At 41.7% G+C, this 26,858-nt stretch overlaps 2 protein-coding genes across 2 annotated transcripts; both read right to left on the bottom strand.

The window, feature by feature from the left end:
- Nucleotides 1-1,105: 1,105 nt before the first annotated feature.
- Nucleotides 1,106-11,696, bottom strand: pdk3a (pyruvate dehydrogenase kinase, isozyme 3a). Its single transcript, XM_042068269.1, has 10 exons — nt 11,320-11,696; nt 9,629-9,770; nt 9,196-9,267; nt 8,500-8,684; nt 8,033-8,200; nt 7,795-7,871; nt 6,565-6,666; nt 5,353-5,466; nt 5,050-5,163; nt 1,106-3,873 (listed from the first exon to the last, which is right to left on the bottom strand). Exons 1-10 carry the CDS (start codon nt 11,420-11,422, stop codon nt 3,730-3,732), a joined length of 1,221 nt encoding a protein of 406 aa, XP_041924203.1. The 5' UTR covers nt 11,423-11,696; the 3' UTR covers nt 1,106-3,729.
- A 334-nt stretch (nt 11,697-12,030) lies between these two features.
- On the bottom strand, nt 12,031-25,997 carry slc51a (solute carrier family 51 subunit alpha). Its single transcript, XM_042068254.1, has 8 exons — nt 25,352-25,997; nt 18,294-18,445; nt 18,105-18,178; nt 16,873-17,031; nt 15,851-15,962; nt 15,197-15,343; nt 13,146-13,251; nt 12,031-12,811 (listed from the first exon to the last, which is right to left on the bottom strand). Exons 1-8 carry the CDS (start codon nt 25,422-25,424, stop codon nt 12,654-12,656), a joined length of 981 nt encoding a protein of 326 aa, XP_041924188.1. The 5' UTR covers nt 25,425-25,997; the 3' UTR covers nt 12,031-12,653.
- Nucleotides 25,998-26,858: the final 861 nt, after the last annotated feature.

The following is a 26,858-nucleotide window of genomic DNA, read 5'->3' on the forward strand; positions in this document are numbered from 1 at the left end:
TTCAGTACCCAATATGTTGCATCTACTTATTGTGCTGCAGCTACACTGCAGCCAGAAGTCAGAGTAGCACCAAAAGCGGAAGGGGGGGAGGAGGGCATTTTGGATCAAATTTAATTGAGACATAATAAGATTAATCTAAGAATGTAAAGCACTATACAGATTGTACATGAAAAAAGTTGTCATTTTTGGATTCCCAAGAGTCAAAGCTTTGAAATGGTGTATAACATTACTATGCTACATAGCAATATGGTGCATACCATTGATTTAGAATGTTGGGGGGAGGTGGAGGAAAGGGGTAACCGTCCCGCCGGCGGGACACTGAAAGTTATGTTAAAGAGGGTAAAAAAGATTTATATTACATTTTGTTTATAAGATTTTGAAAGGGTGCCAATAATTTTGGCACTTTTGTTGTTAAAGGGACACCAGGCAATGTTTTCGTGTTAATTAATCATCTTCGTAAGTTGGTATATAGTAAAATGACTCATTACAGGGCGAGTGAAGACTCTCTCGCCCGCCCCTACTGCCTGTAAGAAGAATATCCCACTTGCAAGTTCGGTGTATCCTACCCGCCGACCGAAGCAGGATCAGTTTACATCCTGCATACAGCACAGAGGCAGGCTAACGAAACTCTAGCGATTGTTGCAAACGTGTGTATAATGGCAGAGCCAGTGAAGAAGCAGCGAAAACCCTTGACGGAAGATGCAAAGAAAAGGAAAAAAGCTTCAGACCGAGCGAGGGGGTTTCGTAGAGAAAAAGCATCAAGCTTGCATGGTGTCCCTTTAAAACTATTTAATTCTTCATAAGGATTGTCTTCTTCTCAGAATAAATTTGCTTCCCTTCAAGGTTGGATTTTTCCTCATCATTTTCATACAAAGACAAAACGCTAAAATATTTATTTATATATATATATATATATATATATATATATATATATATATATATATATATATATATATATTATATCTGTTTTCAGTCATTTTTAACAGAGGAGCCAATAAATATGGAGGGTGCTGTCTGCCTGAGTGGTCAGAGTGGCCACAAGTGGCCATTAGTTTGTCAAATGAGACACACACACACGTTTCAAATAAGAACCACACACACAGAATGGTTTCAATAGTGGAATTCTTTAATAGAGGTTTGATTTAATGACAGCTAATAGAGTACAATGGTTTTGCCATTCAACCATTTAATACCACAAAGGTTTTGAACTGTCTGTGTGTGTCCGTATTTGTGATGATGGGCAGACATTATGCCATGCTTAGACTGCAAGGCTATATAGAGGTACACGTATGAAAAGGTCTACAGCACACACACACACACCCACCAACTATACCAAAGTATAGTTGTAATGTCGGCCATGCCTGCAGCCAAGCCTACAATAACAATGAGGAAGTGGGAACACACTCTTTCATACTGTACCTTCTCAGTGTGTGTGTGTGTGTGTGTGTGTGTGTGTGTGTGTGTGTGTGTGTGTGTGTGTGTGTATGTGATACAGAAACATTTCTTACACGCAACAGGATCCATGGCAAACAAAGTGCTTGATTGGCATCTCTACCAGTCAGAGATGACAATTTACAAATAAAGAAATCTTGTATATATTATCCTTTTCACATATTTTCAGATATACTAATCCTCACCTAATAATATATAGTTCTCTTGACAACATGAGCTTGGAACATACAGGTGGGAACTCCGTCTCTGGCCTTCTCTTCTCTGTCTCTGCAAGAACCCAGGCTGACACTGTTAGCCTAGCTTAGCATAATTCACTGGTAGTGGGCTAGACCAGTTAGCTTAGCATAATTCACTGGTAGTGGGCTAGACCAGTTAGCTTAGCATAATTCACTGGTAGTGGGTTAGACCAGTTAGCCTAAGCCTATAGCTTCCTTTTAGCTTTAACTGGTTTAACCCATTCCATTGCACGCACAGAGAAGAGGAGGGCATGTATAACTCTGGGGTAGACGGCTAATAAGCTAACGTTCCAAAAAACGTATGTTCCTTTGAAGCCTTCGGCTAAGGAGGCTGCACACACACGGGAGGGTCACCTAGGAGACCGCTGATTCTGGGCCAGAACTGGGCCCAGTGTGGTGCAAAGTCAGAACCAGCGCCAGAGCTGGTCCAGAATCACGCTTTGAAGGAAGAAGGCACCTCCTGCTGAGATACACAGAACACTCAGATATTATCGGAATAACTGGTTACACTCGGAATAACTGGAATGACAACGAAATGGACTTCTGCTCAGATCCGTTTCAAAGGGTTGCTAGCAAAGATTCTAGAACAGAGCGCTCTAGAATCTTTGATTGCTAGTGTTAGACACGACCCCTGGGCAGTGATGCACTGTGGGTAGAAAACCTCACTTTTTCACCAGCCCACATTCTAAATCTCTAAGTAACCACTGGCCGGCATATGAAACACAAATATGACAATAACAAAAATTTAAAATCATTTCAATAAACTAATCTCCCCTTCCATAAATAAGAAGTCTGACAGAAAAAAACATTGTGTGTTGGACATTGAAGAAAAATGTACACAACAACAAAAGAAAAACATGAATTGATCCAGTTAAAAAAAGGACAAAAAAAAAGCCCCAAAACAACCTTTAGTATTTAAAAATAATGAAGTGAAAAGGATATTCCCAAGAATTCTGTTCATTGCTCCAACTCCAAAAAACCCTGTAATGACTGAAAAGAGCAGAAAGCTGGAGAACTGCCCCATGGGAGGGGTGGTGAGTGGAGAGTTGAAAGCATGACTTGCATTGTTCCGTAGGTCCTTAGTTTTCACTCTTGTTGCGTCCCTGCCTTCAACACAGGGTGCACGGGGGTCAGTATTGCTCATGAAGGTGCATACCTGTCTAATTTTCTGCATTCAAAGAAATCGTTTTCTTCCCTGCACTGCAAAAATCTGCTCCCTCGTTTTTTAAATTGACATGTTACATGATTTAGTGCAATCCTCTGTAACTACTTTTAAAGTTTAGACATTTGATGTCCTTTAAATTCTTAATTTAATCACATCAGAATAAACACACATGCTCTAACTAACCAGACCTCTTTTAAAATACAAAAAAAAATCATTTCTATATATATATATATATTAATGTTACGTTGTTTCTTTCAGAATGTTTGTTCCCATGGTACCTAAGTACACTTTAAGGTATGTGTTCTTTTCTCTCTTGTATTCATCTGGGGTCCCTCAACTGTGAGCTAGCTAGCTGTGAGCAATCACTGGGCCTAGGACTGGTCGTCAAGGTAACGGGTGACTGGACATTTCAGCTTCCACTGAAACGTCCTTTTGTTGCTCTCAGCTGAAACACCAACCTACTTTCTCAGGGGGGTGGGGGTTGGGGGGTGGAGAGTCAAACAGGAGCCCCATTATGCGGCACCATGAACAGAGACCCCATGCCCTCTCATCCCTGCCACACAATGGCGGCTTTCCCTTTTGCTGTACTGGGAGAAGACCACTAGGGGGCGGCGTAACCATTGTCTCATGCTGGACAATCAGGTATGAGGAAGCCGATGTACCGTCTACATCATCAGGAAAGCAACTGCAGTGGGCGAGAGATCTGGGGATCACTACTACTCTCAGACACACCAGGAAGGACTGCTGGAGTGCAGGTTGGTTGGTTGACGAGTTGCTATAGCAGCTGAAACTAAGCTAACAGGAAGTGAGAGCAGGGGGAGGAAGAGTGTGGAGTGTTTGCATGGAGTTGGGAAAGGGGTGGACAGGGAAGGAGCGTTATCTTTTGGCCTTGAACTTGGAGGCATCTCGTGGTTCTCTGCTGGGGTTGCTCCAATCGTCCGCCCCTGGGCCCATTTGGTAGTGACGCCAGGCGGACTTGTTGAAGACAGGCAGGCGCTCAAACGACTCGCTGGACAGGGCCTGCAGTGAGGAACCAATCAAGAGAGTGTGTTAGGAAGAAGAACTTGAATAAATTACCAGCTGCAATTCTGATTGGCTCAGTTTTGTTACATTATATGCCCAACCTAATCACATGATGCCTGTAGTCCTCACATGCACCCTTAAACCATGTAAGTCAATGTATCTTTGACAAAGTAAAGTATACACTGGCTGAATCCCAATCTCTCCCCTCATAGACTGACAGACAGATGCGTGTTCCTGCAAACTGCGTAAAGGGCCTAGGGCTGTCCGGCTGCGATGATGACTCACTCACACCCTTTCTATGCCTTTCCCCAAGTCAGCATTACTTAAGGGAACTACCAACGAGTCTTTGTGTTGTGACGTGAAACACAGGATTACCCAAAGGGAGGCTGGAAGCTTGCAAAACATCAGTAAACAACTGCCATGGAACATCAGTAAACAGCTGCCATAAAACATCAGTAAACAGCTGCCATGGAACATCAGTAAACAGCTGCCATAAAACATCAGTAAACAGCTGCCATAAAACGGAAACAGAAACTTGTGTGCAGCACGTTGTTGGTGTTATCAGTTTAAGGATAGGGTCACAGGTGCGTTTCATTAGCATTTTGAACCCTTTACACTTGAGCCTTGCAAACTTGATCACTCACCAACAGATATCAGTTAAGTCTCGGAGGGTTCAGGGCTGAGACCTCAGGGATGAGTTTGGGATTCAGACATTCCTGTGATTTTGTGAGGGACTAAAGTGCCCCCTAAATCTGTCACAACGAATGCCTTAAATACAGCATGTTGTTCCACTACATTACATTTCCCAAACATTTGTTCTTCATGTCTTTTGAGACTGTATTTGTGTTTATACTCTCTGTCTGCATATGCCTTGGTGCATCTAATGCATCTAATTCTGGTCTAATCTGTCCACTATCACTTCTGAGATCTATATGTTTTTCACCTTCCTATTAAAACTATTAATTAATGAGAGATTCAAACCTTAAGGTAAATGATCTATTGAACTATCAATTAATGAGAGATTTATACCTTAAGGTAAATGATCTACTAAACTATCAATTAATGAGATATTCATACCTTAAGGTAAATGATCTATTAAACTATTAATTAATGAGAGATTCATACCTTAAGGTAAATGATCTGTTAAACTATTAATTAATGAGATATTCATACCTTAAGGTAAATGACAGCATCGGTTCCCACTCCCTCCATGGAGTACAGCTTCAGGTCCCCTTGAAAGTAGCGTGCATACAGTCTGGATATCGGTAAGCCATAGCCAAAGCCAGCCTACCAGCAGAAAACATAAATAGATAAAAAAAAACAGTGTCAATAACACAAACTTCCCACCAGCTACTGCAACAGCATTAGGAATGCTTTTATTGAAGTCTGTGTGTGTCAGATAAGAGCTTCGTATTAGCCAGGGCTTTTGTTAGCATTAGATAGGCCCTAGTTAGCGCTAGCGGAGTGTTCTGTTACCAGAGGGACCACTCGGGCGCCGGGCTCCAAGCTGGGGGTGGGTGCCGTGGAGTACATGTAGTTGAAGAGACGGTCGATCTTCCTCAGCGGGACTCCTCCTCCTCGATCACTGATCTGAAAAGTTCAGGCGGACATTTAGAGGCCAAATGTAGCCTAGGTGTTAGTCCAGCGCAGGCTACTGTAAAGTACAAGGCTGATGGGTTACTGGGTGGTTATCTTCTAACTGAATGACCTTGACTTGAAAATACCATATAACATTAAAGTCTCATTTTTAACTTGCATGTCTGACGATAGAGCTGACACTCTAAGAAACATAAGAATCATCACTACATTCCAGACAGCTAATGAATAAATAACTTCAGGTAAATCTATTTTTCTCTGCTACACCTTCAGCAGGTGTGACAAACCAGCTGTTTTTATAGCAATGGTGAAAAAAGTCAGACCATCCATGTTTTAATATTGCCGGAGGCTTTCCTAATGGTCTCCTTTCAGAAATCCTCTGGGACTTCGAGTGAGGTGTAACGATATGGTGATACCCCATGATGACGACTCCTAAAATCCCTGCATGTCTGCTGCATGGTACTGATAACAACTCCATAAAACCACTCAACAAAAAGCGCAGGTGGCCATACATACAGCGCTTCTACACACATGCTGTGCATCAAAGTCTTTGCATAAACATTATGCTATTAATAATAATGCTTAATACTTTTTATTCAATACTTGACCAATGGCTGCAACCCTATTACTTCAACCTATTCTTGCACTGATATCGTTTTTATATTACTTGTCTACATTATTTTCTTATATGTCCATATTTATTTTATGCTGGTCTCTAGACTTTATTCTTGCACTGTTGGACTTACTCATTTGCACCATCACCATGACACACTCTCATAGAGCACCTTACCATGCATATGGAACTACAGGCTCAGTCCCTGCCCTATCACTGCAAGAGCCTCATACTTGCACACTATGTGGACATTTTATTTAGTTTTTAGTATTTTTTTAATCTTCTGCTGTCTCTATTATGCAGTGGAGTTTTTTTATATTTATATACTTATATTACTTTTTCTGCTGTAAGTGCATGTTGTGTGTGATGTCTGTATGCTACTGAAACCTTGAATTTCCCCTTGGGGATCAATAAACTATCTATCTATTACTGTATTCTTTCCTTCACTTCACTTCACTTCAGTCCATCAGTGTGGTCACCTTGATGGAGAGATCCTCCTTTCCCAGAGTAACTTTAGTCTTCACAGGGGGGAGTCCCTCCTTACAGTGCTCATGCGTCTCCACTGTGGCCCTCATGGAGTTCTGAAAATAAGGGTCAGGTCACAAAAGAAACAGTTGATGGTCACTTTAGTTTATTAGTTTATAATGTTTATTTCTTACAGGAACCTGTGTTGAACTAGCCTAGAAATCTAGACGCACCCTAGCGGCAGCAAGGGCTAGTCTAGCAACTCTCCGTTGGCTTGCGAGCTGGAAAAATTAAACTTCGATAGGGCCAATCACATCATGTATAGAGACGTTAGGCGGGCTTAACATAATGATTGATGGCAGAGTTGCAACGGTTCGGCTTGAATTCCCTGCTACTTGAAAACAAAGAAGATGGATGTTGCTGTTGGCGAACAGTGTGACACAAGCTAAGCTTTTTTTAAGTTGGCAAAAGTTTGAACTAGCCAACTAGCTCTGCTGATAGGAAAACGCATGGGACTCATGAATTGTAGCGCTGTCCTATTGCGTGCAGAGGGAATTTGAAAGACAACTGATTATCTCGCCCCTCGGACTGAGCACCGCCAACGGTGAGTCCCCAGACCCTACATTTTAATGTGGGTCTGGCTCGTCAGGCTAGTGTTGACCTGCTGGTAACACCCCTCTCCTGTGGAAATATCGTTAAAGGTGCAGTCAGCGATTGAAGATGAGGTCACGTTTGTTTATGTTTATATTTAGCAGACAATTTTGTCCAAAACAATGTACATTATATTTTAATCAAGGACCAAACAAAACACACCAGAGAAGCAGCTCACCCCTCCCTTCAGTAATCACAGAGAAACTCCACAGTGTTTTGTTTTTGTTTGGGGGACAGGCTGCCTCTAATTTGTTTGTTTCCCGTTTCAGAACATGGGTACAGAGGCTTTTTTCTTTTTTTCTTTACAGTGTACTCACGGAATGTACCCTTCTCTTCTCTGTGCGTGCAATAACCCAGTGTGACACCATTAGCCTAGCTTAGCATAATTCACTGGTAGTGGGTTAGACCAGTTAGCTTAGCATAATTCACTGGAGGTGGACTGGATCAGTTATTATGCCTATAGTTCCCATTTAGCTACACTCTAGCTATAGGCTAAACGGTCTGACTTCATACATTTGCGGGAAACTGGCCTGGATTGTTTTAATCGACTGCAGGCCTGGTATCTGCCCGCTGTGCCTGCGTGACACACCCACCTTGAAGAGTTCGAAGAGCATGTGGAAGAGATGGGAGGGCACATACACCGCCTGGATGGGCGTCCCAGGGGCCTTGGCTGCAGAGAGGGAACATGGCACGGGCTTTGTAATTACAACTCAGCCAACACAAAGACTGACCTGAACCACTAATTAAATACACATGCAGTCCCGTGGGTTGCTGTCCAAGGAATTCCTGAAAGCTAAAGTTGGCAAGAATGTGAAGACTGCAAGAACTTACCATTAAACTCTTCTATTTTAAGTTCAGGGGATGTAAGATAAAATTGTTCACACAGCATCTTGGCAGTTTCATAGGCATCTTTGACTACATCCGCCACATTGCAGGTGGGGTCGATGCTGCCGATGTGTTTGGGGTGAGCGGGGTTCGTGTCGTTCCCGAACAGGAGGGCTGTGGAAACGGGACACACGACAGGTTTGTTCTAGTGACTGTAAAACACTTGCTTTAGACACATTGCTATAGCCTGCCTGACTGTAGAGTTTGTTCTAGTGACACTTGCTTTAGACACACTGCTACAGCCTGCCTGACTGTAGTGATACATTTTCAACAACAGCAGAGGTTCATTTATTTTATAACGAGTAATGGTCCATTTTCCAGCTTATCTATTTGCCAAGTTGCCATAATACTGTCTTCTTTTTGGGGACTATTTTTACTGTATACATGGCAGCGTTTTATTTCCATTAACTTACTATGCTGGTTGATGAGCATCCGGAAGGAGATCCGGTTGGTGTAGAAACGATCCAGGAAATACTGAATGTTGCTGCTGACAAACGGATCGAAGCCGAACTTGTCCTTGTACTCGATCACTCCCTGGGCCATGGTGGGAACCACGTCGTTGTGCCTGTTCCGGATCTCGATGAGGATCTCCAAAAAACTAAAAGTAAACAGAACAAGTTGAGATAACATCTCAAAGCAGACGGACAGACAAAAAAAAAAAAAAACTCATTTCAATCTGTGAGCAATTTTCCAAGAAGTGGTGATCCGTTAACATTTCCCAAGAAATCGCCTTCATTTCATTCCCATAACTAGAAATCCTTCTCTGGAAATTCACATCAAAAAAGTTTAAATATACAACAGCAATGAGCCTCCTGTTATGGAAAGTTGCTCTGTGCCCTGTCATTGGTTATTTTCTTAACAAATTCTAAAGGCATGAGCATTCATCACTCTTGTACCCAGTCTGGAAGGGGGGGGGGGGGTGTGGGCAGTGCGGGCATGTTAGCAACTAACAGCACAGATTTTAGTTACCAGGAGCTGGAGCTGGGCCTGTTTGTACATATTTTGGGTGTGCACCCACATGATGCATGCATCCCTGGCAAAAGAAGTGCTTCACCCTGAAAAGCGTCAGCGTTTGGTTTGACTTGACTAAACTAGTCCAGCTCACTTACTCATGCAGGGCGAGAGGGTCCTCGGGCTTCCTGTTTTCATAATCCAACAGCTCCAGGAAGCTTTGCATGTACCTGCAGGGATGACGCACCACAACAGTCTATATGACATTTACACACACACACACACACACACGTTGGAACAGAAGCTCGCTCGGAAACAAAAGCTGGTCTGTGTCTCTACCTCCACTGGGGCTGAGTCAGTGGTTCAAATAATAATATAATAACAATAATATTTATTTATATATCACTTTTCAAGCATTGAGCACAAAGTGCTTACAGACAAACATGAAGACAAACAAAACAAAAATGCCTAACGGAGCGTTTTCCCAGTGTTCAGAAGCGTTCACGGTTTCTAGTTGCGTTCACTTAGTTTAGATAGCAGTGAAAGGAAGGGTACCGCATAGCATAACTATGGCTAGCTGGGCATACTCACCATTTCTGTACCAGTTTGACCGAGGGCTGGCTGACCAGCTTGTCCGGCAGCAGGTTGACCTCTCTCATGGTGTTGGCCAGTCGGACCGGCAGCTCCTTCCGCAGGAACATGTACGAGGTTTTCTCACAAGCATTATCCCTCCCTGAGACAAACAAACAAATATAAACATACATAAGACAAGAGCGGGTAAATGAAGACGTTTGGCAGAAGAGAATCACACCCAACAGGTTCTTACTCACACACTGACTCACTAACACTGACATATTGGCGCAAGCCTACACAAGTACGATGTGTACAATGTGTATGTGTACAATGGTGGAGGGGGATGGGGCTGGCTGGATAGACGGGGCGAATGTGGGCCTGCTCATTGATCAGTCAGCGCAACATCCATGTGCCACAGCCATGTGTGTGACCACCGGCACGTCCGTGTGAAAGCCTAGGTGTGAATAAGGGCATTAGTCCCGTGTTGGATTAACTTGGAGCGTGACCAAGACCAACAAATTCATTCATCTGCTCCACACACTGCCTTACCGGTCATCTTACCCACACACTGCCTTACCGGTCATCTGCTCCACACACTGCCTTACCGGTCATCTTATCCACACACTGCCTTACCGGTCATCTTCTCTTTCTATTTAGGTTTACTTATCTAATTGTGCAAAAAGGCACAAAAGGAAAGATGATTAAATCAATCATCCATTAGTCACGCCACTGGAAACATGCTAGTCTGGCAAACAAACTTCAAGCACTGCAGGAAGGCATGTTGCACTAACATGGACCATCTGAAACAGATAAGCCATTTCAGAGGATTGCAGCAAATTGTTTGTCCTCTATCAACTGAATGATTCGGTCACTGTGGGTTTGTACGGTTTCTAGTGTCAATCTTTCCGCATTCTCTTCAAGTGCCTTATCAGTCAGTCAATGATTACCCAAAAACAATGACTCTCCTTCACAAGTGAGTGACATACCATGGTTTGTGAACTGACTTAACAGTTGCACTGTTTGACTTACTTATTTGCACCATCACCATGACAGTCATTCACAAAGAGCACCTTACCTTATGCACAGAGGACCACAGGCTCAGTCCCTGCTTCAGTCATTGCAAGCGCACCTGATTGATTAATCACCCACTATGTGGACACTGTTTTTTAGAATTGATTTAGATTAAGTTTTATTTAGTATAATTTGTATTTTAGTATATTCTTTATCTTCTACAGTCCTTATTGCTTAGTTGTGTTTTTTTATATGATATACTTTTAATTACTTTTTCTGCTGTTAGTGAATGTGTGTGTGTATGTCTGTATGCTACTGTGACCTTGAATTTCCCCTAGGGATCAATAAAGTATCTATCTATCTATCTATCTATCTATCTTTCTCTCTCACACACACACACACAAACACTTGGGCCCAGTCATATGCTTCCTGATCCCATAGTGTGCTGTCTGATGACAAAAGAAGGTCCTCACCGGCTCAAGGCTTAGATAAATGATTAACAGGTTTTGGAGGGAAAGTATACTGAGTTTTGTTTTTGGTTGTTGCAATAGTTCACGCTATTACATGAACAAAAACGACTATATGTCTACTTGTCATTCACAACCTAGAGAGCCAGCCAGCCAGCCAGCCATCCTGTCCCAATAACAACAACGGCAGAGCCACAGCATTCAGCCTGGAAGGCATCTGTTTTTACTCACCAAATTCCAAAAACTGTTTGATGGAAAGAGGAGACGGTGAAAACTTGGAATAATATTCAATCTTTGGCGTTGTGTTTTTCAAAAGAAACGTGGTTAACCTCATTGTAAGATGCTGAAAAGTGCCAAAGAATGGCAGAACGATGATAGGTTGGTTTACTGGCAGAAAAAAAAATTCTGACAGTAATTTACGGATTGCAAGTATCGGTGAGCATTTTTCTTTTCATCAAGTAACTTGCATGTGTTGGAATCCAGACACGACTGTTTAGTTAAATGAAAAAACGTTAACTTGTTTCCAGAATCGCCCTAATGCAACATTGTTGCACAGAACAGCACGTACACAAGTATATGGTCTCGACACAACCACCCTTGATAACCAAGTCATTCTTTTGAAAGCAGTTGGTTGGTTCAGATTCTTCCTCTTTCATTGCGGAACTAGAGTAGGCAGGCTTTTCTATTGGTCAAAAGGATTGTCTGTCAAAATAAATGTCCTCTTCTGACTTCCGCTTTAGATGGATTCACAAGGTTCTAGGATTACAGTGAATTGTATTCTCACAAAACAGTCTTGTTGTAAAGAGTAAGTTCAAGACACTCTTCATGTGACTAATCACATGTTCTTAAAAAAAGGAAAGAGCGATAGAAAATAGGTAGAGAACATGGCTAATGTCACTGGATAAGAGACTGATAAATGTAAGTAAAAAAAAAACAAAAACCAGACTTTCATAAAATTTATTTGGTCATAGTCATAACTTCATGTGTGTATTTTTGTACAGTGGTAGTCGTAGATGCATCAGATTCAATACAGTACTTAATTGTATTTATTGCATGACAATGAAGCATTATCCCTCAAAAATAAGATTATAATTCATCATATTATGTCCTAGTAAAAATCTTTAAATGAATTACATGTATACGCATATTCATTTGATCTGATGCATATATTCAACTCTGACTTCACACAGAAAAGAGCACTGAAATGTTCTCATAGTTGTAATATTATTGTGTGTTCATATATATTCATCCACATAGAAATGTGTGTGCACTCTGTCTCAAGCCTTCGAAACAGATTGGATGACTAGCCTTTGGTCAAATTAACCCTTCGCTAAGTTTGGTGGACAGGACTTAGCAAAGGTTCAAATTGTGAAGACAGCAAGACCTTAGACAAGCACAAGCCCATCTGGAAAAAGGAACCAAGAAGAATGTTGTCAGCGATTACAGGAGAATCTGTTCCTCTCCTCTTCCTCAAAGCAGGACAGGTCACTTCCTCGTGATGCCAGTTAGTGTGTCCCCAGTTCAGTTTACATGCTCACACAAGCACATGAGTCGCGCCAGCAAGATCATGCTGCGTTCTCGATGGTCTCCGAGGGCAACACCATCTTCTCGTTCTCGTCGTCGTCCTCCGCGAGGGGCAAAGGGTCGTACTGACGCCGGTAGAGCAGCCGCGTCACCAGCGTGATGATGAACATCTCCAGAATCAGCAGCTGTTGGCTCATCACTGTGGAGATGTGACGAGAGGCTTACAGAGGGAAACCCAACACACAGCATATCTCACAATCAGTCTGTTCAACTTAAATCTGCATGAAAACACACAGAGTTCTTCATGTGCTGAAAGGGCCTCTAAATTGTGTAGCATACATGATAACCATCCTTTATCCCCCAAATGACTCCTAAATGACCCCTGTACTACCATGCAGTGCTACACCTTGGGGACATCTTTAAACTCAAACTCAAACTAGTGTAGCACTGTAGCTGTCTGGTTGCTCTAGCTGTTAGCTGCAGCTTGGCTGTCGGCTGGAGGAGGAAGATCCAGGGGGAGGGAGGGGACTTACGGTATCCTCTGGCCTGTGAGGAATACGGGGGTGCACAGGCAATGGTGCCGTTCATGGCCAGGATGTTGATGATGGCCGACTGCAGTTGACTCAGCACCAGCACCAGCTGGGAAGACACACAATGCATTGTGGGTAAGAGGGAATACAACATTTCCTGGAACCAAGAGCGAATTCCAGTAATGAAACTGGTGACAACTAGTGAAACAATATAATATATAATATAATATAATATACAATGTTTGTTTTTTGTACATCAGGCCACCTACTCATAGAAATGCATTTCACATAGAACCTGAATAACACGATGTGTGGCATAGCTATTTCAAAACTACTGTTGACAGACATTGTGACAGTATAAAGAAAACAGGTTTTTACATCGTGTTGACATATATATGCTAGACATGCTAGACTATGCCTACGCATACACCTACGCATGTAATGACTCAAGCTAGTGAAATAAGGCCTATTTGTTTTTGGGGGTAGGACTACTCAGCATGGACCCAGTACAGTGCATTTTGACCAACATGACATTAGCAATTGAAAATGTAAAAAAACAGCAGATTTTTGTACACAATCAAGTGCCTGGATGTACTAAAGCATTGCTGTTTGTGCGGAGCAATGGAAATTGCATTTATAATAATAATAATAATAATAATAATAACAATAATAATCTTTATTTATAAACATAACAATATTATGATGTGCATAAGTGAGAAGAGTTTGAACAAGCAATTTTGATCTAAATTCACCAAAGCAACTGAGAAAAACTGTAAAATAGGCATTGATAGGCATACACATTGATGATTTGTCTTCTGAGACAAAACTCAGTCCAATTTCTAAAGATACATTTCTACACACACATAGCTAAGAGAGAGCCAGCCCAGTTATATTTCCTAGAAACAGCAGAGACTTCCAGTAATGAGACTAGGGACTGTTACCGTAAGTGAAACACATCAAAAAAGAAAAAAGACACGACTGTCTAACAGAACGTCTAAGTCAAAATTTGAATTCCAGAGAATTCTATAACTGCAATGTATACAAAGCATGAAGGGTTGGTCCTCTTTTACAAAGTTATTACCAATTCTTGGCATTTTAAACATATATTTCTAATCTGATTCTGCATGAGAAACACTGGTATGGACCTATGGTATGGACATGTGAAACTAAGGTAAATGAATTACCCGTCACTGATTCTCATAATGTGATACTGTAAATTACGGTACTATCTCTGCAAATAAATTAAAGGCATATACTGCAATGGCTTTTAGTGTAACTTCATACCACACTGTAAGCGTTTAACGTAAATGATGAGGCCGCGTTGGGTTTCATAGTTGCTTAACAGCTTATGGATTGGAGGCTAGATCAAAGTCATGTTATGGAAGAACAGCTCAAGGCACTAGACCTCAGATGATCTGAAAAGCATCAAAACATGCCACTTATAAAGAGCAGTAATCTTGACATGGTGTATACATGAGGTGACAGTGAAGCATGCTCACACACACACACACGAGGTGACTGTGAAGCGTGCTCTCACACACACACACACACACACGAGGTGACAGTGAAGCGTGCTCACACACACACACACACACACACACACACACACACACACACACACACACACACACACACACATACACACACGAGGTGACAGTGAAGCGTGCTCACACACACACACACACACGAGGTGACAGTGAAGCGTGCTCACACACACACACACACACACACACACACACACACACACACACACATACACACACACACACACACGAGGTGACAGTGAAGCGTGCTCACACACACACACACACACACACATACACACACACACGAGGTGACAGTGAAGCGTGCTCTCACATACACACACACACACACACACACACACGAGGTGACAGTGAAGCGTGCTCACACACACACACACACACACACACACACACACACACGAGGAGACAGTGAAGCGTGCTCACTCACATTCACACACACACACACTCTCACACACACACACACACTCACACACACACACACTGTGTGACGGTACATTGTGCACGCAGTACCTGGTACATGGCGTATTTGGGGATGATCTTCAGGGTCCGCAGTGTGATGCGTACGTGCATGAACATGATGGCAACGGGCCAAAGAGCGATGATGGTCAGGACGCCCACAAAGGGATTGATCCAGATCGCAGCTCCAGTGATGTTCAGCTACAAACAAGACAATCACGCCACCGTGAGATTTTAAATTTGCTATTAAAATGCTGTAGCCATGTTATACTGAACAGAGCATGTCTTTTTTCTTTGTATGTTGCATCCATAGGGATGTCATTAGTGACTAAACACAAATGACTGTGTGGTTTCCTTTGGCTCTGGTGACGAAACGATTCATGACTACTAAGAAACTATTACAATGTAAAGAATCAAGAATTTAGAAAATTCCTGTCATTCATGACAGTGGCATTTTTTTTGGTCTGAACACATTTCTATTTAAATTTATTTAAATAGCATTTATTAAATAACATTTACATTTAAAAACCTGCACCTTCAAAATCAATAAGTTAATGTGACTTTCACTTTCTATCATTCTGTGAGCTGGTGACAGAAATGTAGTCTTTTTGGTCAAACTGTGTGTGTTTGTGTGTGTGTGTGTGTGTGCGTGTGTGTGTGTGTGTGTGTGCGTGCGTGTGTGTGTGGAGTCTTTTTGGTCGAACTCACATCGGTCAGCTCAAAGTTCCCATTGGTCCACAGGACGATGGAGAGGATCGTGAAGACCATTTTCATCAACGCAAACTGGAAAGAGCCCAACTTGAGGAGGAAGAGACTCCGCCTGGGGTGATAGGAGAAAGGACTTTCAACTCCCACAAATCTCTGGGCAAACTGAGTATTTCAGTTGAGTTTTCACTACAGAAATGAACCACTGATTTATAATGAAAACACACTGAAAAGACATTGATCTGGGTCCTCTGTGTGTGACCTCTCTACCCCTAGGGGGAGCAATGACCTTATGGTGCTGCTTTTGGTGACAGTGCTACTGAACAAACTTGCATAAGAACATGCATATACTGAGGTCATGCTAAAAAAAAAGGGTTGAGCGGCCACACACACACGCACACAGACACACACACACACACACACACACATGGGTTGAGCGGCCGGGAGTTCGTTAATCCCAGCTGGCCAACATGCACTCAATTCGCCAGAAGAGAAACATGATAGATGTCCTGCCAAGTGTGTGTGTGTGTGTGTGTGTGTGTGTGTGTGTGTGTGTCCTGCCAAGTTTCACTCTCACTCTTCCTGCCCGTGACCTCAGCACCAGACCACACATCTGCCACACATGTTTGGATCTATGGGCATGAACTTGTAGGTGTGTGTGTGTGTGTGTTTGTGTGTGTGTGGTATAAGAACACATTGTTTATATGAAACACATCTGCTCTGTTAATAAAAAGTAAAAAGTCACTGAAATTAGCAGGAGTTGGAAGTTGTTGGAAGTGTTGCTTTACTTTAAATGGCATGGTGTGGCGGCACAGGTGTGTCTGTGTGTGTGTGTGCGTGCGTGCGTGCGTGCGTGCGTGCGTGCGTGCGTGCGTGTGTGTGTATGTGTGCGTGTGTGTGTGTGTGTGTGCGTGTGCGTTTGTGTGTGTGTGTGTGTACGTGTGCGCGTGTGTGCGTGCGTGTGTGTGCGCGTGTGCGTTTGTGTGCGTGTGCGTTTGTGTGTGTGTGTGTGTGTGTGTGTGCACCTTGTGACGGGGACCCTGGGAAGGCACGGGCAGCAGCAGCAGCATGGTCCTGTGCTTATCCTGAAGGTTTTTTTCGCTGACTGCTTCAGGAAGGCTTCATCACCCCCACACTCCTCAATCATCAGAATCAAGAACTTGAAGACCACAACCGCAAAGTATCTGTAGAAGGGACAGAGGTGCGCACACACACACACACACAGCACTTACAGCTTCATACTCTGAGAATGTTTTTTAAAAGGAATGCAGTTTTATCATGCCACATATTTTCATTTAATAGCCTGCAGGTGTACGGCCGTGCGCACTGTGCGCACCATAGGCTACTATACTATAATAATACTATACTACTACAACAACGAGAGAGAGAATTTCCCCTGTGTGTGAATCCACACCAAGTTGGCCCACCATAACATCCAAACTCTACACAGTATCCCATTAACGGCATGACAGTAGGCCATAACGTCCAAACTCTACACAGTATCCCATTAACGGCATGACAGTAGGCCATAACGTCCAAACTCTACAAAGTATCCCATTAACGGCATGACCGTAGGCCATAACGTCCAAACTCTACACAGTATCCCATTAATGGCATGACAGTAGGCCATTTACATTTGCTTGTAAAGTAAACACCTCATCAAAATCAACTTAATGCGGAACTATATGCATGCACACCTTTTGTTTGAGCAGGAGAGAGAATACCAGCGCACGCACACAGCGTTACCAGCACACAATGTTAAGATAATTCAATAACTCAAGACTTCAAGGGCATCATCGATATAAAACATTTTTGTGCGTACCATAACATTAATTTCTGCAGGCGCCCCTGTTAGTGATATCAGGGAAACATACTTCTTTGATTAAATGACACAGTGTAATCATTTCATTCCATTAATAGTTGCTCAGTTATCAATTAAATCATTTCAACAAAATTCAACAATATCTATTGAACACCCTCCTTACTAATGACTTATACTTTACAGAACCAGTGTGGAAATGAGGAAATACCAGGAAATGAGATCATGAATCATTCAATCATGTTTCCTGCTCAAGCTCAAAACTAATGTTGTAACACATTCCAAAATGTTTCAGCAAATGCATCTGTCAGAGTACTTTATCTAATTTGTGCAAGTCCACATACAAGAACAAAGGAGATCAGAGAGATTAGAACTGATGATGTTTTTTGTAGATGGTAGTATATGAGAAAGCAGATCATAGTCTCTGATGTAACTCACGTTGCTGAGGTCATGTCAGTAAACATAGTGGCTCTTGGTATCCACATGCCCAAACAAGACATGGTGGCAATTATCTGGAGAATAACAAACAATTTCAAGTTAATGGTAAATGATTCTTCAGGACTTTCTCTTGGTACACATCAAATAAAACATTCTCAATGTCTCTGAGAGAAAAGGGGCAGAACTGACCGGTGCGGCGCCGTTCACCCAGATAATGATGCTCTTCTTATTTGCGGGCACTTTTCTGTAGACGTACACGCACTCCTCAATGTAAACCAGCATGGCCACGGCAGCCATGAATGTGAGGATTGAATAGAGGATGATTCCAAAAAGGTCTAAATCTGTGGGAAAGAAATCATAGGAAGAAATAAATCAACACATTGAACTATAGGATGAGCTTACTCAAACTCATTCAGGGCAGGCCATGCTTTGTCATTAGTCAAAAATTCAGGAGAAGGCTCTTGATGTCATTGAAGTATTGCTTCGAGTGCTACAGTGCATTGCTCCCCTCAAATTAGAAAGAAAATATTAAGGTAATATACAATTTCATGTCCTATATAAAGTGATGTCCAGAGGGAATATTATACAGAGGAAAAATAAAGAGGAGCCACTTCAAACTGTCTGGAGAGCAATGGTGTTCCTCATGTCTACTTAACCAGATACTAACCATGTCTACTTAACCAGATACTAGAGAGCAATGGTGTTCCTCATGTCTACTTAACCAGATACTAGAGAGCAATGGTGTTCCTCATGTCTACTTAACCAGATACTAACCATGTCTACTTAACCAGATACTAGAGAGCAATGGTGTTCCTCATGTCTACTTAACCAGATACTAGAGAGCAATGGTGTTCCTCATGTCTACTTAACCAGATACTAGAGAGTAGTGGTGTTCCTCATGTCTACTTAACCAGATACTAGAGAGCAATGGTGTTCCTCATGTCTACTTAACCAGATACTAACCATGTCTACTTAACCAGATACTAGAGAGCAGTGGTGTTCCTCGTGTCTACTTAACCAGATACTAGAGAGCAATGGTGTTCCTCATGTCTACTTAACCAGATACTAACCATGTCTACTTAACCAGATACTAGAGAGCAGTGGTGTTCCAGCTGCTAGATTTCTTTTTTTTTTTTTAAGTAGATTTTTCGGGCTTTTTGCCTCCATTTGGACAGGACAGCGAAGAGTGACAGGAAGCAAGTGGGAGAGAGAGACGGGGTGGGAACCAGGAAACGACCGCAGGTCGGACCCAAACCTGGGTCCCCATGGGCGTCCAGACCCGCACATGGCACGGGCGCTGCAGCCCGCTGCGCCACAGCGCCCCCCAGCTGCTAGATTTCGGAAGTTCCCTTACATAAAGGACCCAAGGCTGCCATCTTTGCCCATATAAGGAGATCCGGGTACCCGGGTCTCCTTTTGTGGGCAAAGATGGCAGCTTTTGGTCCTTTTTGTTGGCGAACTTGAGAGGTCTATACCAGCAGGGTCATAGATGTGATTGATAGGGGGAACACATATGCTGGGTCACTTTGTTAATAAATATATTCATTTTAAATGTATGTATATATGCACTTGAGTGTTGAGGTTCTTTGCCCCTCGCCCTCGTCCAATAATTCCGTATAACAGGACACCTCGGCGGCCGTTATCCCTTACATAATGTAGTAAACAGAAAAAGAGTAAACAAAGCTGTTTGTTTACAAGTTTTATATTTTAGACTCTTCAAAGCAGCCAACCTTTGCTATGATGACAGCATTTTACACTCGTGGCATTCCCCTAAACAACCTCAACATTAGACACTGGGAATGGTTTTCTAACAGACAAACAAATAACTCTTTTCTTATTTCAGATAATGCCTAGGGTTTTTTTTCCTTCATATTGATATATTGGATTCTACACCATAGTCTAAGACCTTTGGACACATTTTATTGTCCTAACAGTCCTCTACTATGACTATAATAGAAAACTCACAGCCTGACATCTTATGTCATTGCTGAGATATACCTTTTCAGTTATGGCTTGACACAACATAGAAAACAGTATTTTATGTGTACCACTTTTTATAATATTCTTCTCAACAAAACCATCATTTCTTCTACCAAAAATGTATACACTCTGGAGTAGTAACTTGTAGATTTCTAATCTCATATTGGAATTACTGTCCTGTACCCACCATTTATGTCCAGTTGATTGAAACAAACCCAGATAAAATGTTTGCAACTGGGAAATGCATCTTTTTTTTCCTCAAGTGATTTTGAATTTGGAGCACTTACAATTTCAAAACCTTGCAAAAGTAGTGCCCATGAGGGAATTTATACTGGAGATGTTTTGGCATGGTTAGTTGTCTTATTCAAAAACTATAAGCCCTTAAAAAATAGTGATTTCCCCCTAAAAATAACTATTTTATTGCCCTCTTGAAAGGACAGCATGAAATGCAAACCCAACACTGTTTTTCCTCAGGACATGTCCGAAAGCTGAAAAATAAATAACTAATATCAGGATGGTCAAGTGGGTCAGGCGCTACATGACTGAACATGTCATGTGTTATAGATAAGATATTAAGGGAGAGCATTATCACATGTCTGTCATACCTTGAGAACCTAATAGCTGATGTTCATTCTCACTCTAGCATATTCCTTAAAGTAACTCAATGTAGGATTAGGAATCAACATACAGGTTAACATTTAGTGATGAGGTGGTACCCAGTTTGTCTAAAACTGACAAAAAGGGTCATGCTCCCTGCCCCATTACTGAGCGTTGCATTCTGAGCGTGGCAATGTCCAAGACGCTATTCTCCTCACTGTAACTCAGAATGGCAAAATGAGTTTGAAACTGTTATTTCCCATTAAATTAATTACACTGTATTGCTTTAGGGCTGATATTTTATTAATCTTTTCCCAAGTTCAGACATATTCTAAGGGGAGTGATAAAAGAGATCACTTTTAAGCTGTCTGAATGAGTGGCATGCAAAAAGATCAAAAGATGACAAACTGGAACAAATCACATTAGCATCCAGCTACACAAAACAAGATAGTCAGTTGAAAGATGATTGTATGTGCTTTATGTAAAAATGTAATCGCTGTAATCCCATATCAATGTAAATGACGATTGAACTGGCAACAAGCAGGCTTAGCAACAATCTACTGTGACAAAGCAAACTACCCATCATCGTTTGTCTGTAACCAATGAAAGTACAAATTGAACAGGTCGGCCAGGCATGCCTATTGCCTACATACATGACATGGGGGATAAATTAATAACATCCTGTCAGGTGTCCCGATATACAGAATTAATGAACCTGGTGGAGGAAACTCTTCCTGCATCGGGGAGGTCTTTGCATCCGTCTCCTCCATTATTTCTGCATATCAGGAGACCTCGGCGGATGTTATCCCTGACATTCCTCATGTCAGATTAAGTGGTTTTAATACTGTCCTGTAGTGAGAATGAACCTCCACTATTAGGTACTCAAGGTCATGGGGTCAAAGGTCTTCATATGGGGTCATTCACATATGTCCTAATGTTCTCAGTATCTTATCTGTATCGTTTTCAAATTTTAGTCTTGTAGCACTTTACACACCTGACAATTCAAGCTCCTGAAGTTAGTTATTTTCACCTTTCAGACATCGTTTTAAGGGGATAATAAAACAGAAAAGACAGATCTAATGGTTTTAGCTTTTAGGTTGTCTACAAAAAAAATGTGTTTACACCCCATGTTGTCCTTGCAGAAGGGTGGTAAAGTTGACTATTTTGACTCCCTCAGTTGACTTTTATTTTATTTTTTTCCAATATTAGGCATGTCGCGAGGGGAACGTAAAAGATAAAACGTTAGATCTAACAATTTTAAGTTGGTCATAATGTGGCATTCTACTGCAAGAAAAAGCAAAAATGGGTTTACATTTCACGCTGTCTTTCCAAAAGGTTAATGAAATTGCCGTTTTTATGGACAAATCGCTGTTTAGGTCAACTTCAGAGGTGAATATAGGCAATTGCCCAAGAGATGTCACCAGGCACCCTCCCTATTCTTATGGAGTAACCCCAAGGCAACAAGAAACAGCAAAGAATTTTTTTTTAACCGAATTAAGCCTTTGGCTCCCGGACTATATTGCTGGTAAGAACAATGAGAGCAAGGCTGTGTCTCAAACCATCTACTTCCACACAAAGTTAACTAACTTCAAAGTTATAGTATATAGTGTAAATAACGCAAAAAGTCAGTGCACTGAAAGTACCCGGATGACCGGATGAAACGTTAAGGGTAAAAAAAAAAAACAGTTCAGTGTGGAGCGATGGACACTACTCGCACTAAACGGGCGCCATCTTGACTACATAGCGGAAGGGGAGGGACCAAGGATGTCGGCATTTTTGGCGCACTGGAAAATTGCGTTCACCTGTGTTGCATTCGTCGTGTTCGTCACGCTCATCCCGCTGGTCATTTCTGGTAAGTGAGTGGCAGTGGCAGTAAGTGATCAGTGCACAGCAGCAGCGCAGCCTACTGACGGAGGGGTGGTGAATAAGAGAAAGCTCAAGGGAGGAGGCCTGTGCACATGAGTAAGAGCTCACGGATGAGAATTCTTGGGATGAAGAACAATAGGCTAGGCTACTAATTGAAGAATATTATTAAAGACATCTTATTAAAGACACCATTAAAGAAATGGTTTAATGGAAATAACAAAACTGGACACAAATTTCCTCAAGGGAAGCGTTGACTGCAAACCATTATAATTTCATCTCCAACTCCCAAAAAGTGAATCCAGATGCTCTAAGAAGGAACTTTCATTTCTGGAGCTTCTGACTCACCACACCATCCTGTTGCAACAACAGATGTGTGTGGTGTCCTCTACTGCTGCAAATAAGATGACTAACGATGATAAGTCTACATATAAAGATGATAAGTCTACACATAAATCCAATAAAATGACTAACGATGATAAGTCTACATATAAATCCAATAAAATGACTAACGATGATAAGCCTACACATAAATCCAATAATAGACCCATAGCCACAGGGACTTAAGTTGTAGGATTTCTCTACATGCTTCACATCATGGAATTAGCTTGTCACTTCATAAATATTGTAGCTGTTCATTTTATCCTGCCCTGCCTTGATCTGCATTTTGCACACAAATGACTGCATTAGCCACTATGAAAGCCTGAGATCATGGGCCCAAAATGAGCCGATCTGCTGTAGATGCTCAGGCTTTAAGTCACTGCAGGTAGTTGTTCTTTAAACTGCTCAAGACCACTGGAATGCTAATCCTTAACCCTTAAAGAGCAAAAGTTCATTGACTCCCTCCTCACTAGACACAAACTGACTGAATGACTGCGTTAGCAAATGGTGGCTTGTGTAAAAGCCTTCCCCAAGGGAACATTGCTCAGGCGATGTAGAAATGTGGATTCTAACAGCGTCTTGGGGTTCAGAAAAGTACACCTGAAAAAGGTAAAATCTCTGACCAAAACCTAAAAATATCATATTAAGTTCATTTGGGCCTATAAAAATATCATATTAAGTTCATTCGGGTCTATTTCCTCCTCAGAAATATAAAACGGGGTGCTATTGCTATACATGTAGCTAAATGTAGTTTGGTAGAGTGGTTGTGGGCAAATCCCATCTTTCTTTAGGCCAAAGTATGGAGCCCGGGAGGTGTCATTACAAGATATCTTTGTATATCGAGAGAATGTGCACTCATTTCACTAAACTGTGGTCTCATTTTACTAGGTTGTGCGCACAATTTAGTATATTGTGCGCTTGTTTTACTAGTGCTCTCGTGTTACTATTGTGGTCTCATTTTATTAGATTGTGCACTCAATTTAGTAAATCATGCCACATTTTACTACATTGTTTTACAAAAATGAAAATAAAGAGCAATTTAGTAAAATGTTGCACACTATTTAGTAAAACGTGCGCCCGATTTAGTAAATGGTGCTCACAATGTATTAAAATGTGCGCACGATTTACTAAATTGAGAGTATTAAAATGAGCGCACTATTTAGTTCCGAAACAAACGAGCGTAAAACAAAAAAGAGGGAATGTCAGCACACTGGATTATAGCTCCCAAATCTTTAATTAAAACCATCGACTTTTCGATCCTAGAAAAATAACCTTAGTTTTATTAATGAGACAAACAACTCCACATGAAGGTTTAGGCCGATAAGTCAACTTCAGACGGTCTACGATCCCCCATGATTCTTAACCCTCCTGTTATCCTTGGGGTCAATTTGACCCCAAGCAACGTTTAACATCATAAAATATATGGTTCACTTTTTTTTTTTTGCTTCATGTTTCATGACTTTTCCTCAATTGAAGGGTACAACAGAGTTAGCATGATTTTTTTTCAATAATATGTTTTCAATGTCCTGTAGAAATATTTTGTACATTGATGTTCCTTGGGGTCAGTTTGACCCCAGCTGTATGAAACATAAGATACATGAATATTTGACACATTATGGATATTATTATTTGAATAGTATGGGAACATATTGTTATTATCATTATTACATACACAAGTACTTATTACATATAAGTCATTTTGGCAGGACTGTAAAAGTCAAAAGGGGAAGCAACAGCAAGCCTTTGGGCAGCTGACACTGGATGGGCAATATTGCCAGCCAGGGTTCCAAGGTTCATAAAGGGGTGTGGGGGGTTGGGATTGTTTTGTAGGGCTTTTGATGGTGTTTATTACACTCTTGTTAAGTACCCGTCACAAAAAAACTGGGTAACAATATGAATTATAATCATTTTCTGAGGGTTTATTTAGCTGGGGTCAAATTGACCCCAAGGATAAAGAGTGTCGGTAAGATTTGAGGATAACATAAGGGTTAATGTAAAAGAAAAAAAAAAACACCGCTCTCAAACTGACACTATTTGTGGGAAACTAACGGAAATAATCCCATATTGCTTCTTCTTCTGAAGCAAATGTGGAATATGTTGAACACAAATAACAACCTTTAGAAACGACACCAAATAGCTGTATTTCAAATGATGGAAGGAAAGTGCACTCTTCAGATTGGTAGACAACTATTTTTCATATAAAAATGTAGCCTATCTGCTGTGTATCTATTCAGTAAGCAGAAATACCTAAATAGCCGGCTCATTCAACATTTAAGGAATTCATGGCACTTGCCAAATTCAAAGTTGAAAGCTATGAAACGTTGCGAGTCTGCCACTCAAACACACCGGTCTCCATTTTCGGCCACCCTGGAGCAAAACTGGCTGCTTGTAGGCTACTTGGTTTTAAATTCAGCTGGCATACTCACTTAAGATGATGTCGATCGCGAGTGGTGGCTGCTGCCTGCAGCGAGGATCAAATGTTTGGTTTGTTACATCCATTCTTTGTATACTAATTGAGTGTCCTCAGGATAATGAATGGAACAAATAGTTTAGCCTACACGTGTATTATAATTCAATACTTTAACAAGTTCTCACTGTTGTTCCTTTCTCCCTACACCAATGCAGAGGTATCATTGACAAGCTCGCAGCTTCTTTCGAGCTCGAAGCTGTCTCCGTTATGACAGTGAATAGAGCCTCGGCTAACTTTTTGTAGAAGTAATGAAAACCCGCCCCTGCCCCTGAACAACGCAACAAGCTACACAAATTTGATGCTTCTCATCCAAACCAGCACCTCTGCAAATTGCGTAATTTTCAGTGATGGACCCATGGCACGCCTGTGATTTCGGGTTCAAACGCAGAAAAGTCACAGCCCAGCCCAAACACAACTAACGTAGCCCGTGCAAATGGGAAAATCCATGGGGTGCGAACCAACAGTTTGAGACTTGCCCCCGAGGAGCGTATTCAAGCGCACCACATCACATGCCCTCGTGCTTCCAAGGAAACGCGCAGAGGCTACGTCATGTGATTTTATCTTCTACCAAGATTTCTAAACTCTCTGTAGCCTACTCATTACATTGATGACAAATCTATTGTCTGTCACGACACTATGTTTAAGTATTTCTCAGTTTTAATTTTTATGGAACTATCATTTTGTCCTTCTAACCGGCCAGAGTGTGGCAAAGGAAAAGACACACAAAACATAGTTTAATTCTAACAGAATCAAAGCCCTCAACACACCATCCCACAGCCTACATTCCTTTGCCACATAGTGGTGAGTTTGATTCTTACTGCCTCAACTTTGTTTCACAGACTCACTATGGATGATGTTAGTGTCATAAATAATACACTATTATTCATTTCGGGCCTGTCCGTGGTCCACTGGGCGGATATCCCCTTTCTTTTGTATGATGATGCATTGAAATTAACTGAATACGACACACCCTGCAATAGATTCATCTGTCGTGTAGGAACACATCTCAGCCCAACACATCGTGAGTACTCTGCTGGGCTCCTTATATGGAAGCTTCCAGGTAACAAAAACACATGCAGGTCAATCATGCTCATGTTCAGACAAATTAAGACATGCATGGACTGTTTCCCCAATAAAAGGTTCACACTTTCCTGTGTCTGCATACAACTGTGTAGATGTCTTTGTTAACTAAGGGGGTTCAAACCAGTTTGGGTCCGAGACCCGTCGGTCATTAACCCTTGGAAGGTTCAAAAGAACGCCACACATGCGAGTTTGCAAACACCCCAGCACTCACACACTTAACATAAAGCAACAACTCATTTCTCATTTGCAAAGTGGACATCACCACACACTAGAGGTGTAGGCTACTTGCCCAAATGCTCAATGAAACAGAGCATGCAGTAGAGTGGCCAGAGAGAGGCTTGGAGAACACTGGCAAACAGAGATCAAAGTTCAGAGGAGAG

Source organism: Alosa sapidissima, chromosome 17 (assembly GCF_018492685.1).
Source record: "Alosa sapidissima isolate fAloSap1 chromosome 17, fAloSap1.pri, whole genome shotgun sequence".
Taxonomy (NCBI): domain Eukaryota; kingdom Metazoa; phylum Chordata; class Actinopteri; order Clupeiformes; family Clupeidae; genus Alosa; species Alosa sapidissima.